Raw genomic sequence first — 21124 nt, 5'->3', positions numbered from 1 at the left:
TATTCTTCTAGCATCCCCTGTTGGTTTATAATTCAGCTGTTTGTCTTAGCATGACTCATTCGAAGGGAATATGTCTTTTTGGCTAAATTTAAATATTTTCTTTGCCTCTGCTCTTTAGAAGTTTTACTCTGGTGTGCCTATTATTTTACTAAACTGGCTTGGAAAATAGGAGTATTTCTTGAATGTGTGACTTAGTGACTTTTTAGTTTTGGAATACTGTCAACCATTATCTATTCAATTATTATTTATGCCCAACTATTTGTCTCCTTTTCCTCAGAGTTTTTACACTCATATTAGACCTCTTACAGTGTCCTAAGTATCTCCTGCATTGTTTTCTTCATATTTCATTCCTTTTCCTTATATGTGTTTCAGTCCTGATATTTCTACTTATTGATTGATCTTCTACTTCACTAATCATTTCATCATTTGTGTCTAATGTCCTGTTAAACTCATGTAATAGTTTCTTAATTTCAGCAACTTTTTTTTTTATTTCTAGGATATTCCATGTTGCAATAACTAATAAAATAATTAAGTAGGACAAAGATTATCAATGAATGCTAAAACAAATGAAATGCTGCAAAAATCATGTTCATGTGATTTTTCAAAGAACCATATCATAGATTACTCACTAATTACAATGGTCAAAATGTACCCATACATGAAAAGATTTGGCAGTCACTTGATTACCAAGTGACCAACTTAAAAGCATTAATAGTAATATATCTGGATATCATAAGTCCTCAAATGTGATGCAATAAAAAAGCACATTATCATATATGTAGTATTCTTTCCAAAAATGTTTAATTGAATCTGAAAATGAAGGAACAATCAGGCAAGTTCAGAACGTGGGACACCCTGCAAGACAAAGGGCCTTACTTCTTCAAAAGCATCATAAGAAACAAATGGCAAAAAGTTCCAAATGATAACATATTAAAGAGACGTAATGAACACATGCAAATGTGTAAGCATTGATTAGTTTCTGAATTGGGGAAAATAACAGCTCTAAAAGACATGTTGGGGGAAATTTCAAAATTCAATATGAAATATTTATTAGATATTATTGAATTATTGTCAATTTTCTTGGGTGTTATGGATATTTGGGAGAATGTCTTAATTCATATGAAATATGTACTGAAATATTCAGAGGTGAAGTGTCAAGTTATTTATAACTTATTTTCAATTGACTAGGCAAAATATAAACACGTTTGTGTGTATACATATATATAAAACATATGTACATATAAGTGTAATTATGCATATTTAAATATACATTATATATTAAGCTCATCAATAATAAAATAAATACAGTGTGACAAAACAATAATATAGCATTCTTCTTCTATCTATCTAGAGTATAAATTATGCTTCTCACACATTTCTTACACATCTTACACTAAGTTAGAAATATGAAATATATTCTAGATAACTTTTCTTAAAATACCGAAAAATGAATATTTGAAATACAAAGGGATAATGCCACATATCTTAAAATCCAGGACATTTCTCAGCTATTCCATATATTAGAAATGAAATCCCAATTACATTACATGTTAATATGTAGCTGCTACCTTTTTTCTTGAAGCAAAATGTCCAATCTTGTGGAGTCTCATATCTCTTTCAGAGCAGGGTAGCATATGTGTAGTAGATATGTTATGATATCATTCAGCAAATTATATTTCCAGTTGCCCTTTATGGCCAGAGCTCCTTCATTCAGTTTCACTGAAAATATTTTTGTTCCAATAAAGTAATTTTATCTCCACTGGAAGAGATTCAAGTTTTTTATTTTGCTGGTCTGAGAATAGGGCTTCCAGGTACACTTTCTTAATGGGTTTTGCAAGTTACCTTCCTCACCTATGCTTTTATAGTTAAGTAATGGTACAAATATATTCCTGTATTGCTTTTTTCACCGTGTAATCGATTCTAGTATGATTCCCATGAGTTAGATTCTATGAAAACACCTTCCATACTAAAAAAAAAAAAAAAAAAAAATGCATGTGAAATTAACTTGCTGCTTCTAACTCTTGGTGGAAGCGGTGAAACTTGATGTTTAATGATATTCCCTTGCGATTTAGAGTGCATATTTTTAAGACTGAGACAAGGCTACAATTAAATTTGTAGTCTCTTCTATTGCCCAGAGGAAGAGTTCATCCAAGACAATCTAAGAATTGCTATCTAATAATATTCTTAGCATCTGCTATGACAACACAACACATTTCACCCTCTTGTAACAATTGAGCTCAGAACTTTCTAAGTCTAACATAAATTCCTAAACTGGCATTTCATTTGGTGTTCTAACGCTCAGTGAGAAATAGAGTTTACGAGATATTTTTGAATGAATACAAAGCATACATATTTGTTTTATGGTGGACATTTTCTCCATCTGCTATATACTACCGCTGTTGCTCTCGGTATGGGAGTAAAACATAAGGAGAAGGCTGGGGGCGGTGGCTTGTGCCTGTAATCCCAGCACTTAGGGAGGCCAAGGCAGGTGGATCACCTGAGGTCAGGAGTTTGAGACCAGCTTGGCCAACATGGTGAAACCCCGTTTCTACTAAAAATATAAAAATTATCCGGGGGTGATGATTCATGCCTGTAGTCTCAGCTGCTCAAGAGGCTGAGGCAGGAAAATCGCTTGAACCTGGGAGGCAGAAGTTGCAGTGAGCAGAGATTGCGGCACTGCAGTCCAGCCTGGGCGGCAGAGTGAGATTCTGTCTCAAAAAAAAAAAAACAAAAAACAAAAAACAAAATCATAATGAGAAGACAATTTATGTGTGATTGATACATCTGATGGGAAGAGGGTTGAGGAGTTTTTGGGTTGGTGACTCTACCTTCTAGTCCCAACTGTTTTTAGCCTGGATCCTAATTTATTTATTTCTTCACGTTGTAACTACACATTCTCCCAACCTCTAGGTAATGGAGAAGAAAAGAGGCATATGATTAAATTGTGAATAACTTTGCATATCATAAGACCACAAAGATTCAAGGAGGAAAAGAATATATCAGGAAAACAACAAAGTCATAAATATTTGTAGTTTCTTGCCATCTGTAAAAGAGGTTCTCTTTTTCCTATTGACCTCTCACTAAATGCATTTTATTACCAGAAGTGACATTTCTCTCAATGTGCAGGTGGCTGATTCAGAAGGTGGCTCTGTCAGGACAGCCACTACATGACATTAAGTCTCTGTTCAGACTTGTATCATGTAAAGGGCAATCCAGGAAACGATCCATGAGAAAAGAAATCCAGGCAGAGGAAACAACTAATGAAATGGTCCCAAAGCAAGAACCTTAAGGAATAGAACCTTAAGAAATATAAATTAAACTACTAGTACTAAAAGTTAAGCTTATGTTTGCAATATCATAGGAATCCTTATAGTTTCCACCATGCTTTATTGGATCTATTGCTTTTGAAGTCCTGGGATTCCATGTAAAGCATCTGATTGCCAGGGCTGCCATACTAGAGAAACAATTCCACAGAAAAACCCTAAGATCATGTATCAGACAGATTTGCAGCTAGGCCCAGCTGATTCAACCCACAGCCGTTTTGTCATCCTATCTATATTAATCCCTTCTAGTGCTGCTATAAAGATGGGTAATTTATAAAGGAAAAAGGTTTAATTGACTCAAAGTTCTGCATAGCTGGGGAGGCCTCAGGAAATCTACAATCATGGCAGAAGGGGAAGCAGACATGTCCTTCTGCACATGGCAGCAGGAGAGAGAAGTGCCGAGTAAAGGGGGAAAAAGCCCCTTAGAAAACCATCAGATTTCATGAGAACTCACTCATTATCAAAAGAACAGCTTGGGGAAACAGACTCCATGATCTAATTACCTCCCACGAGATCCCTCCCCCAACATATGGGGATTACAATTCAGATTACAATTAAAGATGAGATTTGGGGTGGGGACACAGCCAAACCATATCACCATCTGAGGTCACAGATATCATGGGTCATCTTCACCATACTCTGCTTAAGTTCCTGACTGTAGAACCATTAGAGACTATAACAATATTGTTCTTGTTTCAAGCTTCAGAACTTTATAGTAGCTTGTTATGCAGCTATAATCAGAAGAGAATTTGGATATAGGAAAGTGTGATGTTGCTGTAATAAAAACTGAAAGCATTTGCCATTGACTTTGGGACTTCGTGCTAGACCAAAGCTGAAAGGACATCAAGGAGCCTGTTAGATGAAGCTGGAAAGAACTTAGGCTTGAAGAAGAGTGAGAAAAATGCTATTAGGGATTGAAAAAAAGGAACCCTTGCTATGCAGTGGCAGAAAGTTTGACAATACTGCTGCCTACAGTAATGTGGAAAATAGAAAGAGAACCTAATAAACTCATGGATCTGCCAGGGGAGCTTTTCAGGCAGAACATAGAAAGTGACAACTGGTGTCTCTTTGTTGCTTGTGATAAAATATAAGAAGAGATGCACCAAAGAAGAAATTGCTAGGTTTTTGAGCAGAATTTAGAGAAATTATATGAGCCAGAACCTGCTGAATTTAAAAATAAAACTAATTCTTTTTTCAATCTTTCCTAGTAAGAATATCAAAATAAAGAATATCAAATAGGGCTGTAAGATTATTTGCTAAAATCCCAGAAAGGTAGAAGTTAGTGTCTTACAGACATTTTCAGTTAGACAAAAGCCATCTAAAAAATTAATGAAGGGTCCTTTCCTTGGCGCTGGGCTACCATGGGGCCCTGCTTCTCAGGCTACTCCCACATCCCTGGTCCTGGAGAGGAGGCTGCCTAGTAATGGCTATTTGCCTGTCATTCCTGACTCAACATTGTCCCCAGGTATATCATTCCTGCCCTCTCCTCAGCTGCAGTTGAAGGCTTTAACTTTGCACATCTAGGGATCACAGTTGCATCATTGTGTATTAAATAATTGGAGTCAATTAAACAAAAGAATTAAAGGATGCACCTCAAGACCTCAAGTTAAAACAATAAAACTCCTAAGACTTATTAAGGTTTTTTTTTTTTTAATCACAGCATCCTCATGAATGGACACAAGGTTTAGACAGACTTTATAAAAACATTTATGAATGTGTCTTTTGTTTAATGAAGTGGATTACAATTTGATACACAAAGATTTAAGGGAATTATTCAGCTTAGATTAAAAGGAGCAGGGAAAGGACAAACTGAGGAGGCTTTTGGACTCTAATCAGCTTCAGGTAAGAAGGATGCTGGGAAGATTTCTTATATTTCTTATATTTAGGAAGTTTTTTTTTTTAATAGTGATGGCTAATATTAGAGCAGACTATTAACTGAAAAATAATGTCATCAAATTAGTAAAAAAATTAGGACTTTTTTCTCATAAACCTAAATATTTATTATTTCTTTTGTTGACCCATAAATCTCTAAATATTTGTTAAAAACATTTTGACTTTGTAAGTTATTATATATCGTGGGCTTTTTAATTATCTAAAGAAATACTTAATTTGGAATACTGAAGAGAATGAAGCGAGCTGAAAGTAGAAACATTACATTGTGAATGAATAAAATCGAAGGAAGAATCAATGTCGTGAAAATGGCCATACTGCCCAAGGTAATTTATAGATTCAATGCCATCGCCATCAAGCTACCAATGACTTTCTTCACAGAATTGAAAAAAACTACTTTAAAGTTCATATGTAACCAAAAAAGAGTCTGCATTGCCAAGACAATCCTAAGCCTAAAGAACAAACCTGGAGGCATCATGCTACCTGACTTCAAACTATACTACAAGGCTACAGTAACCAAAACAGCATGGTACTGGTACCAAAACAGATATATAGACGAATGAAACAGAATAGAGGCCTCAGAAATAACACCACACATCTACCAACATCTGATCTTTGACAAACCTGAGAAAAACAAGCAATGGGGGAAATGATTCCCTATTTAATAAATGGTGCTGGAAAAACTGGCTAGCCATATGTAGAAACCTGAAACTGGATCCCTTCCTTACATCTTATAAAAAAATTGATTCAAGATGGACTAAAGACTTAAATGTTAGACCTAAAACCATAAAAACCCTATAAGAAAACCTAGGCAATACCATTCAGGACATAGGCATAGACAAAGAATTCATAACGAAAACACCAAAAGCAATGGCAACAGAAGCCAAAACAGATAAATGGGATCTAATTAAACTATAGAGCTTCTCCACAGCAAAATAAACTACCATTAGAGTGAACAGGCAACCTACAGAATGGAGAAAATTTTTGCAATCTACCCATCTGGCAAAGGGCTAATATCCGGAATCTACCAAGAACTTAAACAAATTTACAAAAACAAACAAACAAACAACAACAACAACAACAAAAACCCATCAGCAAAGGATATGAACAGACACTTCCCAAAAGAAGACATTTATGCAGCCAACACACACATGAAAAAATGCTCATCATCACTGGTCATCAGAGAAATGCAAATCAGAACCACAATGAGATACCATCTCACACCAGTTAGAATGGCAATCATTAACAAATCAGGAAACAACAGATGCTGGAGAGGATGTGGAGAAATAGGAATGCTTTTATACTGTTGGTGGGAGTGTAAACTAGTTCAACCATTGTGGACAGTGAGGCAATTCCTCAAGGATTTAGAACTAGAAATACCATTTGACCCAGCAATCCTATTACTGGGTATATACCCAAAGGATTATAAATCCTGCTACTATAAAGACACATGAACATGTATGTTTATTGTGGCACTATTCACAAAAGCAAAGACTTGGAACCAACCCAAATGTCCACCAATGATAGACTGGATAAGAAAATATGGCACATGTACACCATGGAATACTATGCAGCCATAAAAAAGGATGAGTTCATGACCTTTGCAGGGACATGGATGCAGCTGGAAACCATCATTCTCAGCAAGCTATCACAAGGACAGAAAACCAAACACCACATGTTGTCACTCATAGGTGGGAAATGAATAATGAGAACAGTTGGACACAGGGCGGGGAACATCACAGCCCGGGGCCTGTCATGGGGTGGGGGGCAGGGGGAGGGATAGCATTAGGAGAAATACCTAATGTAAATGACAAGTTAATGGGTACAGCAAACCAACATGGCACATGTATACCTATGTAACAAACCTGCACATTATGCACATGTACCTTAGAACTTAAAGTATAATGAAAAAAAGAAACATCAGAAATCTAGTAGAATAAGAATCCAATATCTAAAATTCTTAGTTGTAGGGACTCAAACTCATACGGAACAATTTCCTCCACATTGCCTACAACGGTCAAGAAAACAACACAAATATTCAAGAAGACAAACTTTGTAGGCAAAACACCTGGATTCCAGTCTTATTTCCTCCGATTACTAGACAATTCAAGTAATCTTTCTATGTCTACATTTCAGTAATCTTTTTATACCTACATGTTCTTATCTATATAATGGGAATAATCATAGTTCATATACTATAGCATTATGAGAGTTAAATGGAAGAATAGATGTAAATCATTTAGCACAGGACCTGGAAGATGGCAGGTATACATTAATGATAACTATGATCTTTGCTTGCAAAATAATCAGCATTGCAGTTATTTCATCATCATCATTATCATCTTCATTATCAAAATCACTGATCATTGCAAATCAGGCACTAAACTGGACATTGGGTATATAATTGTGGCTAAGACACACTTGATTCCAGCACTTACAATCTAGCATGTGAGACAAACAGTTACATAAGTAATTGCAATTCTGGCTTCTAGTTGTCTTGATAGGGGCAATAAAGGGTGCTAGAGCATATGCACAATATCCAGTCCACGGAGTACAAGGTATTTTAGAACATCAAGGAAGCCTTGGAGGTAAAGATATTTAAACTGAGATTTGAAAGATACATAGAAGGGAAACTCACTTCCTCAAGCCTTTTTATAAGAGCCCTAATCCCATCCATGAGGGCTCCACACTTAAGACTTAATCACCTCTTTAATGTACCACCTCTTAACACTATCATACTGGTGATTACCTTATATGAAATTTTGGGACACATTCAGACCATAGCACCAACTAAAAATGCTCTTAAACTTATTTAACTCAATGTCCAAATGTAATTATGGCAATAAAAAGATTTAGATCATTTAGAGAATACCGGACTTTTTAAAGTTATATATCTAAATATAGTGTTGAAATGGATTTTTTCCAGCAGAAATTTGAAGTGTATTTTATATCTCTTGGAAACAATTCACTGTGTATTTTGGTGCATGGCTTAACATTTTCTTTGAGGGGTTGTTTTGTCATGCTAATCCATATTGGAGTTTTATACTCTTTTTCATGTCTGTTCCTCAAGTTGCATGATGTTTTATACTATCTTATTGTTTGATTTATTTACAAAGTAAATACAAATAAGATTGAAAAGCAAGTTTCCATGGCATGGCTAAAGGAAAAGAATTTCAATGTTTGCCTCAGTCTGGTTCCTCTTTAGAACTGCTCCTTTGCCCTGATGTTATTTTTACCTCCCTCAATTCTGTTTGAAAACTGCATGTAGTAGCTTTTCAGAAGCCTGCTTTTCTACTTGTCTAGATCTCTTTCTAAATAATGAAACTAAACTGGTGTGCTTAGACAAGCTTCAGTCTTACTGCAGGTCTCTTTCAGCATCCTCATTCCTTGAGCTTTTACTTTTATTTCCTGAGGAAATCAACCGCTCATTCTCAACATTTTTTTCAGAAAAATATTTGTGACCTATGTTTTCCATTCTTCTCCTTTTGTACTAAACAAATTCAAACTCATTTTTTTCTTAAAAAATTCATTTTACTTGCCTATTTTGATTACTGGTTTTATTCTATGCTATTTATTAAGCAGAGGAAAGAGAGCTCTGAGACATTTTGGTGGTGGGTTTTCAATTCCCTAAACAATTGGGATACATTAAATTTGGTATTTATTTTTTGTCATGTCTATTATCTTCTATTTTCTATGCAAATCGTGATTCTGCATATATTCAAATCACAGCTCTGCTATTTACTCTTTGACCAGGATACAGGCATTAGAATTAAACACCTGTGGGTTTGAATACTACCAGCTGTCTCTTATTAGCTATGTGAACTTGGGCAAGTTATTCTACAATTTCAGCGTCAGCTTCCTCTTGGAAAACACCAGTAAAAATGGTAGGTTGATGATAAAATGGGTTAAATCCAAAGCTCTTGGCATTTTATTTTGCACTTAAGTACTTAAGTTTTAACTGCTGCAATTACAGTAATACTGTTCTCTTCATTAATCTGACAGTCCTTTGCCAAATATAAAAAAATGGTATTTCAGTATTTTCTTGGTAGACCTATTATAATAAATAATGAAATAATACATATAAGTATAGTGCCTGGAATTACAGTTTTTCCTTAATAAATGTTAGTTCTCTTTTTGCCTCACTCCTCCCTAACATTTTCTGCAGATGGTATGTTCAGGTAATGTCTTCTCATATTTTATAAATATTTGGTTTAATGCAACTTCCTAGAGACAGTGTTTCATAAAATATATGATACTTTTTAAAAACACAGACTTACAATTTTTTGCACCAAACCAACTGAATCAAAATCTCAGGGTGAAGAATTTTCATTTTAAAAACCTTCTCAGGGGATGTGATGTGATGTATTTCCAAGCATAGAACTTTCCTATGGCTGAGAGGTCATAAGAAAATATAGATAGAGCAGATCTACAGAGTTTACAGTGTGATAGAGTAAGCCATACACTTACTCTATAAATAATGAAATAATTAACAGTAGAAGGAGGTAAAGTACTAAAAGCACAGGTTATACAATTATTCAAATATTCAAGTGTCATAGTTATCATCCATGATCTGTAGAGGAACAAGAACAATAAGAAAGTAGAGTATACTTTATTGATATCTGCCAATAATTTAATCCTTAGTGTTAGGACAATCCCCCTGGGAAAATCTGCTCATGTTGCCCCCTTTGTAAATTACAATGACCTCAGATAGTGTGATGTGAATAACGAGCTGCTCTATTTTCTAAAGTCTGTCTGTCTGTCTCTCTTTCTCTGCATCCATCCACCTACTATCTATCTATCTATCTATCTATGTATCATCTATCTATCATCTATCTATCCATCTATCTATCCATCCTATCTGTCATCTATTTATCTCTCTTTTTTTTCATTTATCTTTATCTATTTAAATGAATGACTGGTGAAGAAGGCTATGACCAAGAATTGTTTTTCAAAACAAGGCTATTTTCAACTCTTACTTTTAATGCTTACCAGTCAACATCATCTTATATTTATGGAAATTTGTTTTTCTCTTTCTTTAATCTAAAATATCTTTTTGCAGCACTCTTACATATCAATTTTACAAGTATACAGCAAGCTTAAATTGACTAAGCATCTATGTTATTATGCTAGATATTTATGCAGAGTCTCTGCAAATATGTATTTCTTTCAAACCCAATGGTCAGGTTGTAAAATTGGTAATCCATGAATTCATCATATGTAGGTCTAGTTTATTATAATCATCACAAAAATAGTTGATCCTTGAACAACATGGGTTGGAACTGTGCAGGCCCACTCATACATGGATTTTCTGTCACCTTTGCCACCTCTGAGACAGTGAAACCAACTTTTTCTCTTGCCCCTTCTCCCCAGTCCACTCAACATTAAGGTGGTTAAAATGAATACCTTTATGATGATTCACTTACACTTAATAAATGGTAAATATATTTTTTATTCCCTATGATTTTATTGATAACATTTTTTCTCTAACTTACTTTAATGCAAGAATATAATATATAATGCAGATAACATTCAAAATATGTGTTAATTGACTGCCTTATTGGTAAGCCTTCTGGTCAACAGTAGGCTAGTAAAGCTTTTAGAGAGTCAAAAGTTATACATAGATTTTCCACCGTGTGGAGATCAGTGCCTCTAATCTCTGTACTATTCAAGCATCTACTGTAATTAGTTTGGGTGGGAAAAGAGTGTATTGTGTAAGTGCCATGGTCTTAATATGTCCCCTCAAATGCGTGTGTTAGAAACTTGATCCCCAATGTGGCAGTGTTGGGAGGTGAGACTTGGGATGTTCTTAGGTTATGAGTGCAACACCTTCATAAATGGAACAACGCTGTTATAAAAAATTTCAGGAGGGGGTTCTCTCTCTCTTCTGCAATGTGAAGACAAAGAATTTATCCTTCTCTTGCCCTTCTGCCTTCCACCATCTGAGGATGCAATAAGAAGACCCGTACCAGGTGTTGGCAAGTTGATCTTCATCTTTCTAGCTTCCAGAGCTGTGAGGGAATAAATTTCTGTTTTTATAAATTATCCAGTCTCAATTATTTTGTTATAGTAGCACAAAATGGACTAAGACAATGTAGCAGCTCATTTAAAGATGGTTAGTACATAAATATATACACATAAATATATATTATATATTTTAATATCTAATACTATATATATATATATATTTGAGACAGAGTCTCGACCTGTCACCCAGGCTGGAGTGCAATGGCGTGACCTCGGCTCACTGCAACCTCCGCCCCCCAGGTTAAAATGATTCTCCTGCCTCAGCCTCCCAAGTAGCTGGGATTACAGGTGCCTGCCACCATGCCCAGCTATTTTTTTGTATTTTTAGTAGAGACGGGGTTTCACCATGTTGGCCAGGCTGGTCTCAGATTCCTGACCTCATGATCCACCCACCTAGGCCTCCCAAAGTGCTAGGATTACAGGCATGAGCCACCACGCCCAGCCCATAAATTTTTAAGTAAAAATAATTTGAGAAGAATTGAGATTTATTACAAGGATTAAAACATTGCACTTTCACTACATTTATGAGGAATATTAAGTATTTGAGCTAGTTTTGACCTCTATGCAAGGCCATATGGTATGACGGAAGTTGGGAAGGTCATCAGAGGATATGGAACATGGTCCTGTTTCTGCCAATTATTAACTACTTGAGTTGAGGCTGTGACTTTTTTCTCATTTGACAATAAAAACTACCAATTAGTAGATGCCTAAAATGTGACAGAAATATTTCTAAGGCCTTACAGGCCTTTTGTCATTTAATACTCATAGCTAGTATAGTGTCATCAAAAACTAAGGCTGAAGGAGTTGTGCAACTGTCTCCAGGTGAGACATCTAGTGAATGACACCCAGAAGATAAATTCTATTTTGTCTCCAAGGCCTGTGTAATTAACCGCTGTAAAGAATGCTTAACAAGAATGTATGAAATGAGAAAAATATATATCAGATACTGTTTTTCTTTTTGAATTCACAATACATAATATAAATGTTAGTTATTGTAAAGAGGGCAGGTATGTGGGTTCATATTATTACTTTTTGAACAAAAGAAATTTAGAGGATTAATCAGTAATACCAAACCATTCCAAAATTTCATAGCTTAAGTATAATATTTTATTTAGCTCATGATACTGTAGGTCAGTGCATTTGAGCTGGACAGTTCTAGACAGATGAATAAGAGGAAGGAAGACAGTTTTCTACTTTTGGAAACCAGCTGGCTATCATATGGGGGCAGAAATGAGAAGTTTAGCTGTTTTGAGAGACAGCTTATTTATTTTACGGATAATCCTCTATTATGTCCTCTGAGTTGGCTCCTAATACTATTTCTTATTGTACTGAAAGTGTGTGTGTGTGTGTGTGTGCATGCATGACTGTTATATATGTCTCTCATCATGATGTCAACTAGTTAAGACTTATTTTCATAGTATCAGGATAGAGTTGCAAGAAAAAGAGATGAAGGGAGAGAGAGAGAGAGAGCAAGAGCGTAGAAGCATACTAGACCATTTGAAGCCTGGGTTCGGAACTGGTGCATAATCACTTCCATTCCATTCTATTGGCCAAAGTAAGTTACAAAGCCAGCACAGATTCAAGAGCTGGAGAAACAGACTTGAAGGGAGAAGTTGCAAAGTCACATTATAAAGGGCCAAATCTGTAGGGAGCAATGAAAAATTGTGGCCATTCTTTAATCTACTGCAGAAAAATCTTGTTTATGGATATATTACTTTTTGAGAGTGAACAATATTTTTAAAATCCTCACATTAGACTTTAGAAGAATTAAATTGTTCAAATGCCAAATTTTGCAAGTATGTCATTCTGACAGTCACAGTGTGGCTTCAGGAGATCAATCCACGTTTCTGATGGTGACGTAGTGCTTAGTTTCTGTAGCCTTTCTGTGATGCTGACTCAAGAATTATAAAGGAAGCAGCATTTCAGTTGCTTCCCTGCAAGGGGTAATGTCCGTACAGTTTTCTAAATCCTTGCTCCACACAGACCACAAAGGAAACCACAAATGTTTTTCCCCGTCAGTTTTCCATTGCCATATTTCAAAGCTTTGCTTTCTTTTCACTTTTATCTGACTTCTACAGCAGGATCAGTAAAGTTCGTTGGCTGGAGGGGTTTTCTGTTCTCTCCTGTCTTATATAATGGAGCCTGGATATTTGTTTTAGGTTCTTCCCCTGTTCTATTGACCAGCAAAAAATAAAAAAGACGGTATTTTATTCCTTGCTTTGTGTATCAATTCTCCATTGACATGCACATCTCATCCTTTTATCTTTCCACATTCTTATTTTCAAACTTATCTGACATGTTATCTAATTTCACATATAATTCTTTTTGAATCACAAGAAAAGTCTGAGTTCTTCTGAATGATGATCCTCTTGTCAATGTGATTATTTCTAGATAGCTTATATAATGTAACCTTACACCCAAACTGATTCATTAGATCTTTGTCTTTCCATTTTCCTCCCCATGAGTACTTTGCATTATCTTTTCCTTTCTTTTTGTTTTCTCTGTAGTTGTCTCATAATACAACTAATATTATGAGACTAAGGGCTTTCATTACTGATTCCTATCAACTGTATGAGTTATCTTTTTACAGTCTTGCAATTTAATGTGAACATTTTCTCCATTTAAATTAAAAGGGGGTAATTTATGTGAAGCATTTTTAACATAGTATGATCTCAGTAAATATCTATTATTATAAATGCTTCTGTTGCTATTACAGTTGTTAATTTATTCTAAAGCAAACCACATTCCCCCTTTTACCTATTGAATTTACATTAAGCAATATAAGACACCATCTAGACAATGGAAGAATGACTGTTAGAAGGTGAATATACTTTTTCTTTGTAATTTTTCTGGCAATTGAAATTTATTATCATTATTTTTGGAAATACCTCAGTGATTGATAATTGTACAAAATTAAAATAATTTTCTTCACATTAAAGCCTTATACATTTTTGTGTGTGTTAGTAACTCACATGCTGGGTCCACATTGTCTTTACACATTTACTGTCAAGTTGTCAGTAATTTAAAAAATAAATGTATATATTACATCTTTTGCATTTATTTTCTAGACATCAATGACCTTCCAAAGACCTTTTGATTCTCTACTTTGTTAACCTATTTAATGTGTCATAACAGATAGACGCTTATTTGGTGAATTCACATTTTACTACCTGTCTTATCACCCTCTATATTGCTAAAATTTTCTTATTAATAACTCACAAATCTTGCTTTTTCTAAGCCATAGTATCATATCAATACCTGTTTATGAAAAAGATCTTCTTCTACAGAGGACTTGGTGTTTTCCCTACTGGGTGGACTTCAATTCTAACAAACTATGCCTGTAGAACAGTGTCTGCCTTCCTTCCTTTTCTTTCTTTCCTTCTTTCTTTCTTTCTTTCTTTCTTTCTTTCTTTCTTTCTTTCTTTCTTTCTTTATTCCTTTCTTTCATGGAATATGCACACAGATACACATGCACGCGTGCACACACACACACACACACACAAACACACACACGATCTGTTTGGTGATGAGGCCTGTTATAGGTTGAATAGTGCCCCTTCTCCTCATAAAAGTTGTATTGGAGTCCTAACCCTCAGTACCTCAGAATGTAATCTTGTATAGAGAGAGAATCTTTATAGAGATAGTGAAGTTGAAATGGGGTCATTTAGGGTGGGCCCCAATCTAATATAACTGATATCCTTATAAAAAGAGGATGTTTGGACACAGAGACAGATATGCATGGAGAGAAAATAGTCAGAAGAGGCACAGGGAGAAGATGCCTATCTACAAGCCAAGGAGAGAGGACTGGAACATATTCTTCCTCCACAACCCTCAGAAGAAGCCAACCCTAACAACACCTTAATTTTGTATTTGAAACTGGCAGAACCATGAGACAATACATTTATGCTGTGAAGCCACCCAGTTTGTCATACTTTCTTATGGCAGCCCTAGCAAACTAATACAAGGGGCAATGAAAACTTGAGAAGGGGTGAAATTGGCTTATTAAAGAATTACTTGGATACTTGGGTATCTGTGGCTTTTCTCTTCAGCTTCAGACAAAAAGAAACCCTGGAGCTTGTACTTTATAAAGCACTATCTTCCTGGGATAAACTTCTAAAACTTGTTTTGCTTTAGATAACCGTGGTGTGGTGGCTGGAGACTGACATTTGATTTGAAAAAACAAGCCAGAGTTATGCATAAGACATAAAAAACAATAATTACTGTCACCTGTTAGTAGACCTCTCTCTCCGGCCAACTGTCATTGAGAAAAAAAAATGCAATTGGTTTTAGATTCTCTCACTTGTTGGGAGGGGTGGGGCATGGCGAGGGGTGGGGGGAGAGAGAGGGTGTGGAGAGTGGGGTGTAAATAAGGCAGGCAGAAGCTCCAGAGAGGGTGGAGACAGAGCTTCACGGAAGAAAAATATGTGAACCTGGTTGGTACACATAGCTTCTCCAGACCCACCCACCCACCCTTTCCTGAGCCCTGTGCTTCGGATGGCGTCTGGAGGTTGATGGCGAGTGGTGCTGAAGGGACAGCTCCAGCCGTGGCTGATTGGGGGAGAAACAAAATCTGCAGATGGAATCGGAGCAGGGCGACTTCACCTTCAAGTGGTGAGCTCTCCTGACCTCCGGCCAGTCTCCACTCCATTCACGGCCAGCCGATCTGCCCGCTCCCGGTGGGGTCGGGCAGTGCCGGCTGGACCCGCCCCGAGCTCCATGGTTTGCCCAACCCTGCGCGATGGTGACTCTGGGCGCGGAGGTTGGCGACTGGCAAATCCGCAGATCACAGGATGAAGGCGGGGAGCGCGGCCGGCGGCCGGCGGGGGCTTTCTCCCCCACCCCAGCGCCCAGGGAAGCGGCTTAACCACCTGAATCCGGAAGACGCCAACAAGTAGTTTCTCGTCGGAGAAGGGCGGCTCAGCTGGGAGCCAAGACTCAGTCCCGCTGCCCAGAGAACCTCGTCCACTCGGAAACCAAAGCAGAACCACTTTTCTCTCGGTCTCGTTAAGGTATCTGGAAATGGGGGCGGGGGTGGTGAAAGGGGCGATTTCCTGGAAAGGACATGTTGACCCTGCAGGCAAGCATCCCCCCGCTCCGCCTTTCCGCAATAGGAATGTAGAGATGAAGCCCTGGGGAGAGGTGGCTGGGAGGCTGGAAACAGGGACACTGTCGGCGAGACTTCCAGCTCAGGGACCCAGGGGGTGTGCCTCCAAGCAGCTTTTCCCCGAGCCTCGCCCCTCCTAGAAAGCAAATCCCCCACCCTCCACCCACTAAGGGATTTGTTTTTCTTGGGAAGGGGGATGGGTGGGATGCATTGATCACTTCTATTCTTAACGATGGATCTTAGTTAGTTGTTTCCTTTCCCAAGTAATAATAATATCAACAACAACAATAATAGTAATGTGAAAAGGAAATCGAATGAGGAAATAAGTCAGAGGTCTCCTAGGTGAAAAGCAACAGCAGAGATTTTTTTTTTTTCTCTGACTTCTGCGTTGTCTTTTTGCTTGGTCTGTGAGTAAGTGTAGAGGTGAACCTAGAACAGGTTGCGCAGAGGGCACTGCCTGAACGCTAGGGAGTAGCGAGGGGTCCGGAGTTGACCTAGGGTGGGAGTGGAATCGGGGCTCTTCACAGGGTGGGGGGACGGTGTGCTCTCACCCAACACTGCCAAGTTGCCTGAGGAAAACTCCCTGCCTAAGGGAATTGCATCCAAGCTAGTGGAAGGGGAGAAAGAGGAGGGTCTTGGAGAGTGGGAATGAGAGGCCAACCAGGGGAGGAGGAGAGAATGGGGCAAAGGAGGGGGAGAAAGTAGGTTTAGAGGGAGAAAGAGAGTGTATTTGGGGAGGCGGAGAGGGGGTTAGGGGCTGGGAGCAGGTTGGACTTGAGTGGGAACAGAAAAGAGGAAGAGTGGAAGGTGAAAAGATGAAGGAGAAGAGATCAGAGCCAAAAAAAGGAAAGCGGGAGGCAGGGAAAACGGTGTCATGAAAGGTCAAGAAAGACTTGGACTGCTATCTCTGTAGTTCTCTGGAAACCTGGGAAAGGTTTGATGCAAAAGGCGGGGACAGCTCTAGACGCTGCTCCCCTCCGGGGGAGGGTCTTTGCCCCATGCCTGTCTGCCAACTCTGCATCCCTGGACTCGCTCTGGGTTGGTGGTGGGGGTCATGGTGAGTCTTTGACGGCCAAGATCTTTAACTCGGCGCTGTGTTTGCCTCCCCCTAGTCATGTCTGAGTCACAGAGATGGGCAAGATCGAGAACAACGAGAGGGTGATCCTCAATGTCGGGGGCACCCGGCACGAAACCTACCGCAGCACCCTCAAGACCCTGCCTGGAACACGCCTGGCCCTTCTTGCCTCCTCCGAGCCCCCAGGCGACTGCTTGACCACGGCGGGCGACAAGCTGCAGCCGTCGCCGCCTCCACTGTCGCCGCCGCCGAGAGCGCCCCCGCTGTCCCCCGGGCCAGGCGGCTGCTTCGAGGGCGGCGCGGGCAACTGCAGTTCCCGCGGCGGCAGGGCCAGCGACCATCCCGGGGGCGGCCGCGAGTTCTTCTTCGACCGGCACCCGGGCGTCTTCGCCTATGTGCTCAACTACTACCGCACCGGCAAGCTGCACTGCCCTGCAGACGTATGCGGGCCGCTCTTCGAGGAAGAGCTGGCCTTCTGGGGCATCGACGAGACCGACGTGGAGCCCTGCTGCTGGATGACCTACCGGCAGCACCGCGACGCCGAGGAGGCGCTGGACATCTTCGAGACCCCCGACCTCATTGGCGGCGACCCCGGCGACGACGAGGACCTGGCAGCCAAGAGGCTGGGCATCGAGGACGCGGCGGGGCTCGGGGGTCCCGACGGCAAGTCTGGCCGCTGGAGGAGGCTGCAGCCCCGCATGTGGGCCCTCTTCGAAGACCCCTACTCGTCCAGAGCCGCCAGGGTAAGGCCAGAATCGACCCCTTCCCTGCTGCTTCAACTTCTCCCAACTTCCTCCCCAACTTTCTGTTCTTTTCCACCCCAGGGCCTCAGGCATGGGGGGGTAGAAGAGACCCGGGGACTTCCTAGCGATACAGTTAGAGGCTCATCCTTTGCAAGGTAAACCCAGGGACCCTGGCCACCATCCCTACCCAGTCCCATCTTTCTCCTCCTCCTCTTCTCCCAACTCAAACAGATTTACTTTAGCAGATGGGACCTAGAGGGCCAATGTCGACTTCTCTGTGCACGTCTTTGGACCCTGTCCTGAAACGGGTATGAGGATTCATCTCGAGTTTCTCCCTCACTCCTTTGTTCTAACTTTTCCTTTAGCTCAGATCTCTCTTCTGGCCTCCTGGTTATCCCTATTTGACATTTTCAGTGAGTCCCCTTCACATCTGACTCACCCAGAGCAGTGGCTCCAATTAGGGATTGAATCTGAGGACAGAGGAAGGGGAAATGGAATGTATCTATGTGGCTGGGGAGGTGGAGGGAGGAAAGGTTTGCCAGGAGGTTTATTTTGTGAAGAGAATCTCCAGAACGTTGTTTGGGCCTGTCACTTTCCAAGGGAGACGAATACTAGGATTGTTTCCGTGAGCTGACCAGACAGCCCACTTACACACGGAATTTTGAGCCTCGTCCCTTTTGCTTAGGGCTGTATCTCTGATCCTTACAGGTTGAACATATATTAACCACTTTGGTGATCCTAGTTCTCTAAATCTGAGTAATTTAGATTGGACCAAACTTTATTTTACTTTTAATATTGTGATTCCAGCCTCAGTGTTCTTTTTCGGGTTCCAGTTTAAATGACAGCTCAACTTTAATCCTTGACACTCCCAATTAATTCTTCAAAATCTCATGAAGAGATTATAAAAGTAACCAATAATGGTTTCTCTGGTTGAAAGGAAATAAAGACATATAAATAACCAAAAATTATACAGTATGTGAATGGTTTTTAATTATATGTGAGAACAAAGTACTGGATTCAGTTAAATCTTTGCAACTGCGTGTGTCTTGTTTGCTTCTGACACCCAGAAAAGACACCCCATGGGCAGAATGGGAATTCTCCCAACTTTAGTTCGGCTCTGTCTTCATTATTTTCTTCCTCTGTATGTCAGAAGTGTCTGCATCTGAGATGTTATGCAGCTATCTACTAATTTGTCAGAAGATGTGCTACTGATAACACTTTGGAAGTCTGTGGATGTGTTTTGTTTTCAGTGTGAAATAGAATATGAAAGAGACAATTTAAAGCATTGCTACTCTTTTAGACTTGGTATTTAAATGCATACATAAATTCTAACATGCCTGCATACACGTATTTGAACATAGAATTAGTGGCTTCAACTTGGAATCTTTTTTTTTTCAGGCCATGCCATAAATTCAACAACACAGTTGGCATTCAGGAAAAAAAAAAAAAAAACCCAAACCAACCAAACAAAACCACAAGTCTATGTTTATTTAAATTAAACCACAGGCTCATGAGCATTACATCTGTGCATCTGTGTTTTTTGGATTCCAGCTGAGTGTTATGGAGCTCTTTCCACTTGGTGGCTAAGAAGATAATCTGAATTTGTTCTCAGGCCCATCATATGATTCTTTTTTTCCAGATCATGTGCTACAAAAGGACAGAATGTTTTATTATTTTTCCTTATGATAACATAATACATTTTATTGTAGGCCAGATTGCATAGCAAAAACTTTAAGAAGGTGTTCAACTTTTATCATTGCCATGAAATTTGATTCTATAGACTATTGATCAAAAGGATAAACCATTGACTTGAAAATTGTGTTTAAAAAGCATTTACTATGATATTTCATTATAATAATCTTGAGACTTTGATCTGCATCTGTTTTGGTGAGAAAAGAATACACCAAAATTGAGATTAAAACAAGGTCAAGGAGCAAGTTGAAGCAGAATCAGCTAAGAATCATAGACCTGAAAAATTTATTTGAGGTCACGTTTAGTCAAGACCCTTTATATTGTAGATGAGGGAAATGAAGACTGCAGATGCTAAATGATGGCCAAGGTTACATATCAAGTTAATAGCAAAGCCAAAATTATCCCAGAGGTCTCATGACACTCTCCTCAGGCCCTTTCTAGCAAAACTACTGATTATAACTGGACTGGATTGTGAAATCTCTGCAGATCACATTGGTCTTGAGATTTAATGTGGCATAAGACATTCACTAGAGTCCTAACTTTGAAAGGTCATCTATGACTTTTAAAATATATGTATTCCAGGACTTTCGCTCCTAGAATTTTTAGCCTTTACCACCCAACAGTAGAATAAAAATATGGGACTTGAATTAACTTAAAAAGAATCCTGTTTGAACTTTCCACTTTTATTGACCAGTCAGGGTTTAATGTTTGGCTTTCTTTTGTGGGTCTTGTCTTCAGGGAAATCCCTTTTCAAATTACTAGGGGTTGGCTAAAAAAAAGTAATCATAAGTAACCATTCTATTTAAAAGTGACTTAATATTTTTACCTGAGCACTTTTAGTTAAGGTAACCTGACAACGTTCTTTGACTAGTTTGAAAAATAGAATTATATGTGGAGGCCACAAGTTGAAATTATATTTTGCATCAACACAATTCGAGGAAACATAAAACAATTATCAAGTGGTTAGCTTCAGTTGTCTTATTATCATAAGTCTTATTCTTAATAGAAGTATTTAAACTTTTATAAACACTCTAACTTTTTAACATTAGCTCATCTTTCATTGAAATATTTGACATGAAAAATTTTAACTCTCTGAATTTCCTTTTCAACCCATTATACTTGTTTCACAATTTTCTTTTTTCTCCAATATTGAAAAGATTGGATCAGTTATATAATAGAGGTGCTTTGTTTGTAACTTTTATGATTTAAATGACAGACAAAACAACGGTGATAGGAACTGAATAATTAATTGAATTTTGCAACCCTGCATTTT

The 21124-nt window shown here is 38.6% G+C and overlaps 1 protein-coding gene across 1 annotated transcript; it reads left to right on the top strand.

The window, feature by feature from the left end:
• The first annotated feature begins 17451 nt into the window (after positions 1 to 17451).
• On the top strand, positions 17452 to 19445 carry LOC134759519 (potassium voltage-gated channel subfamily C member 2-like). The gene has a single exon (XM_063712192.1). It carries the CDS (start codon positions 17473 to 17475, stop codon positions 18316 to 18318), a length of 846 nt encoding a protein of 281 aa, XP_063568262.1. The 5' UTR covers positions 17452 to 17472; the 3' UTR covers positions 18319 to 19445.
• The last annotated feature ends 1679 nt before the right edge of the window (positions 19446 to 21124 follow it).

This window comes from Pongo abelii, chromosome 10 (assembly GCF_028885655.2).
Source record: "Pongo abelii isolate AG06213 chromosome 10, NHGRI_mPonAbe1-v2.0_pri, whole genome shotgun sequence".
Lineage (NCBI taxonomy): Eukaryota > Metazoa > Chordata > Mammalia > Primates > Hominidae > Pongo > Pongo abelii.
The sequence above is the reverse complement of the archived record's forward strand: the minus strand, read 5'-3'. Positions and strand labels throughout refer to the sequence as shown.

What these genes read in the sequence shown, in the direction of transcription:
- LOC134759519 (XM_063712192.1), top strand. Translation starts at nt 17,473, where the DNA reads ATGGGCAAGATCGAGAACAACGAGAGGGTGATCCTCAATGTCGGGGGC.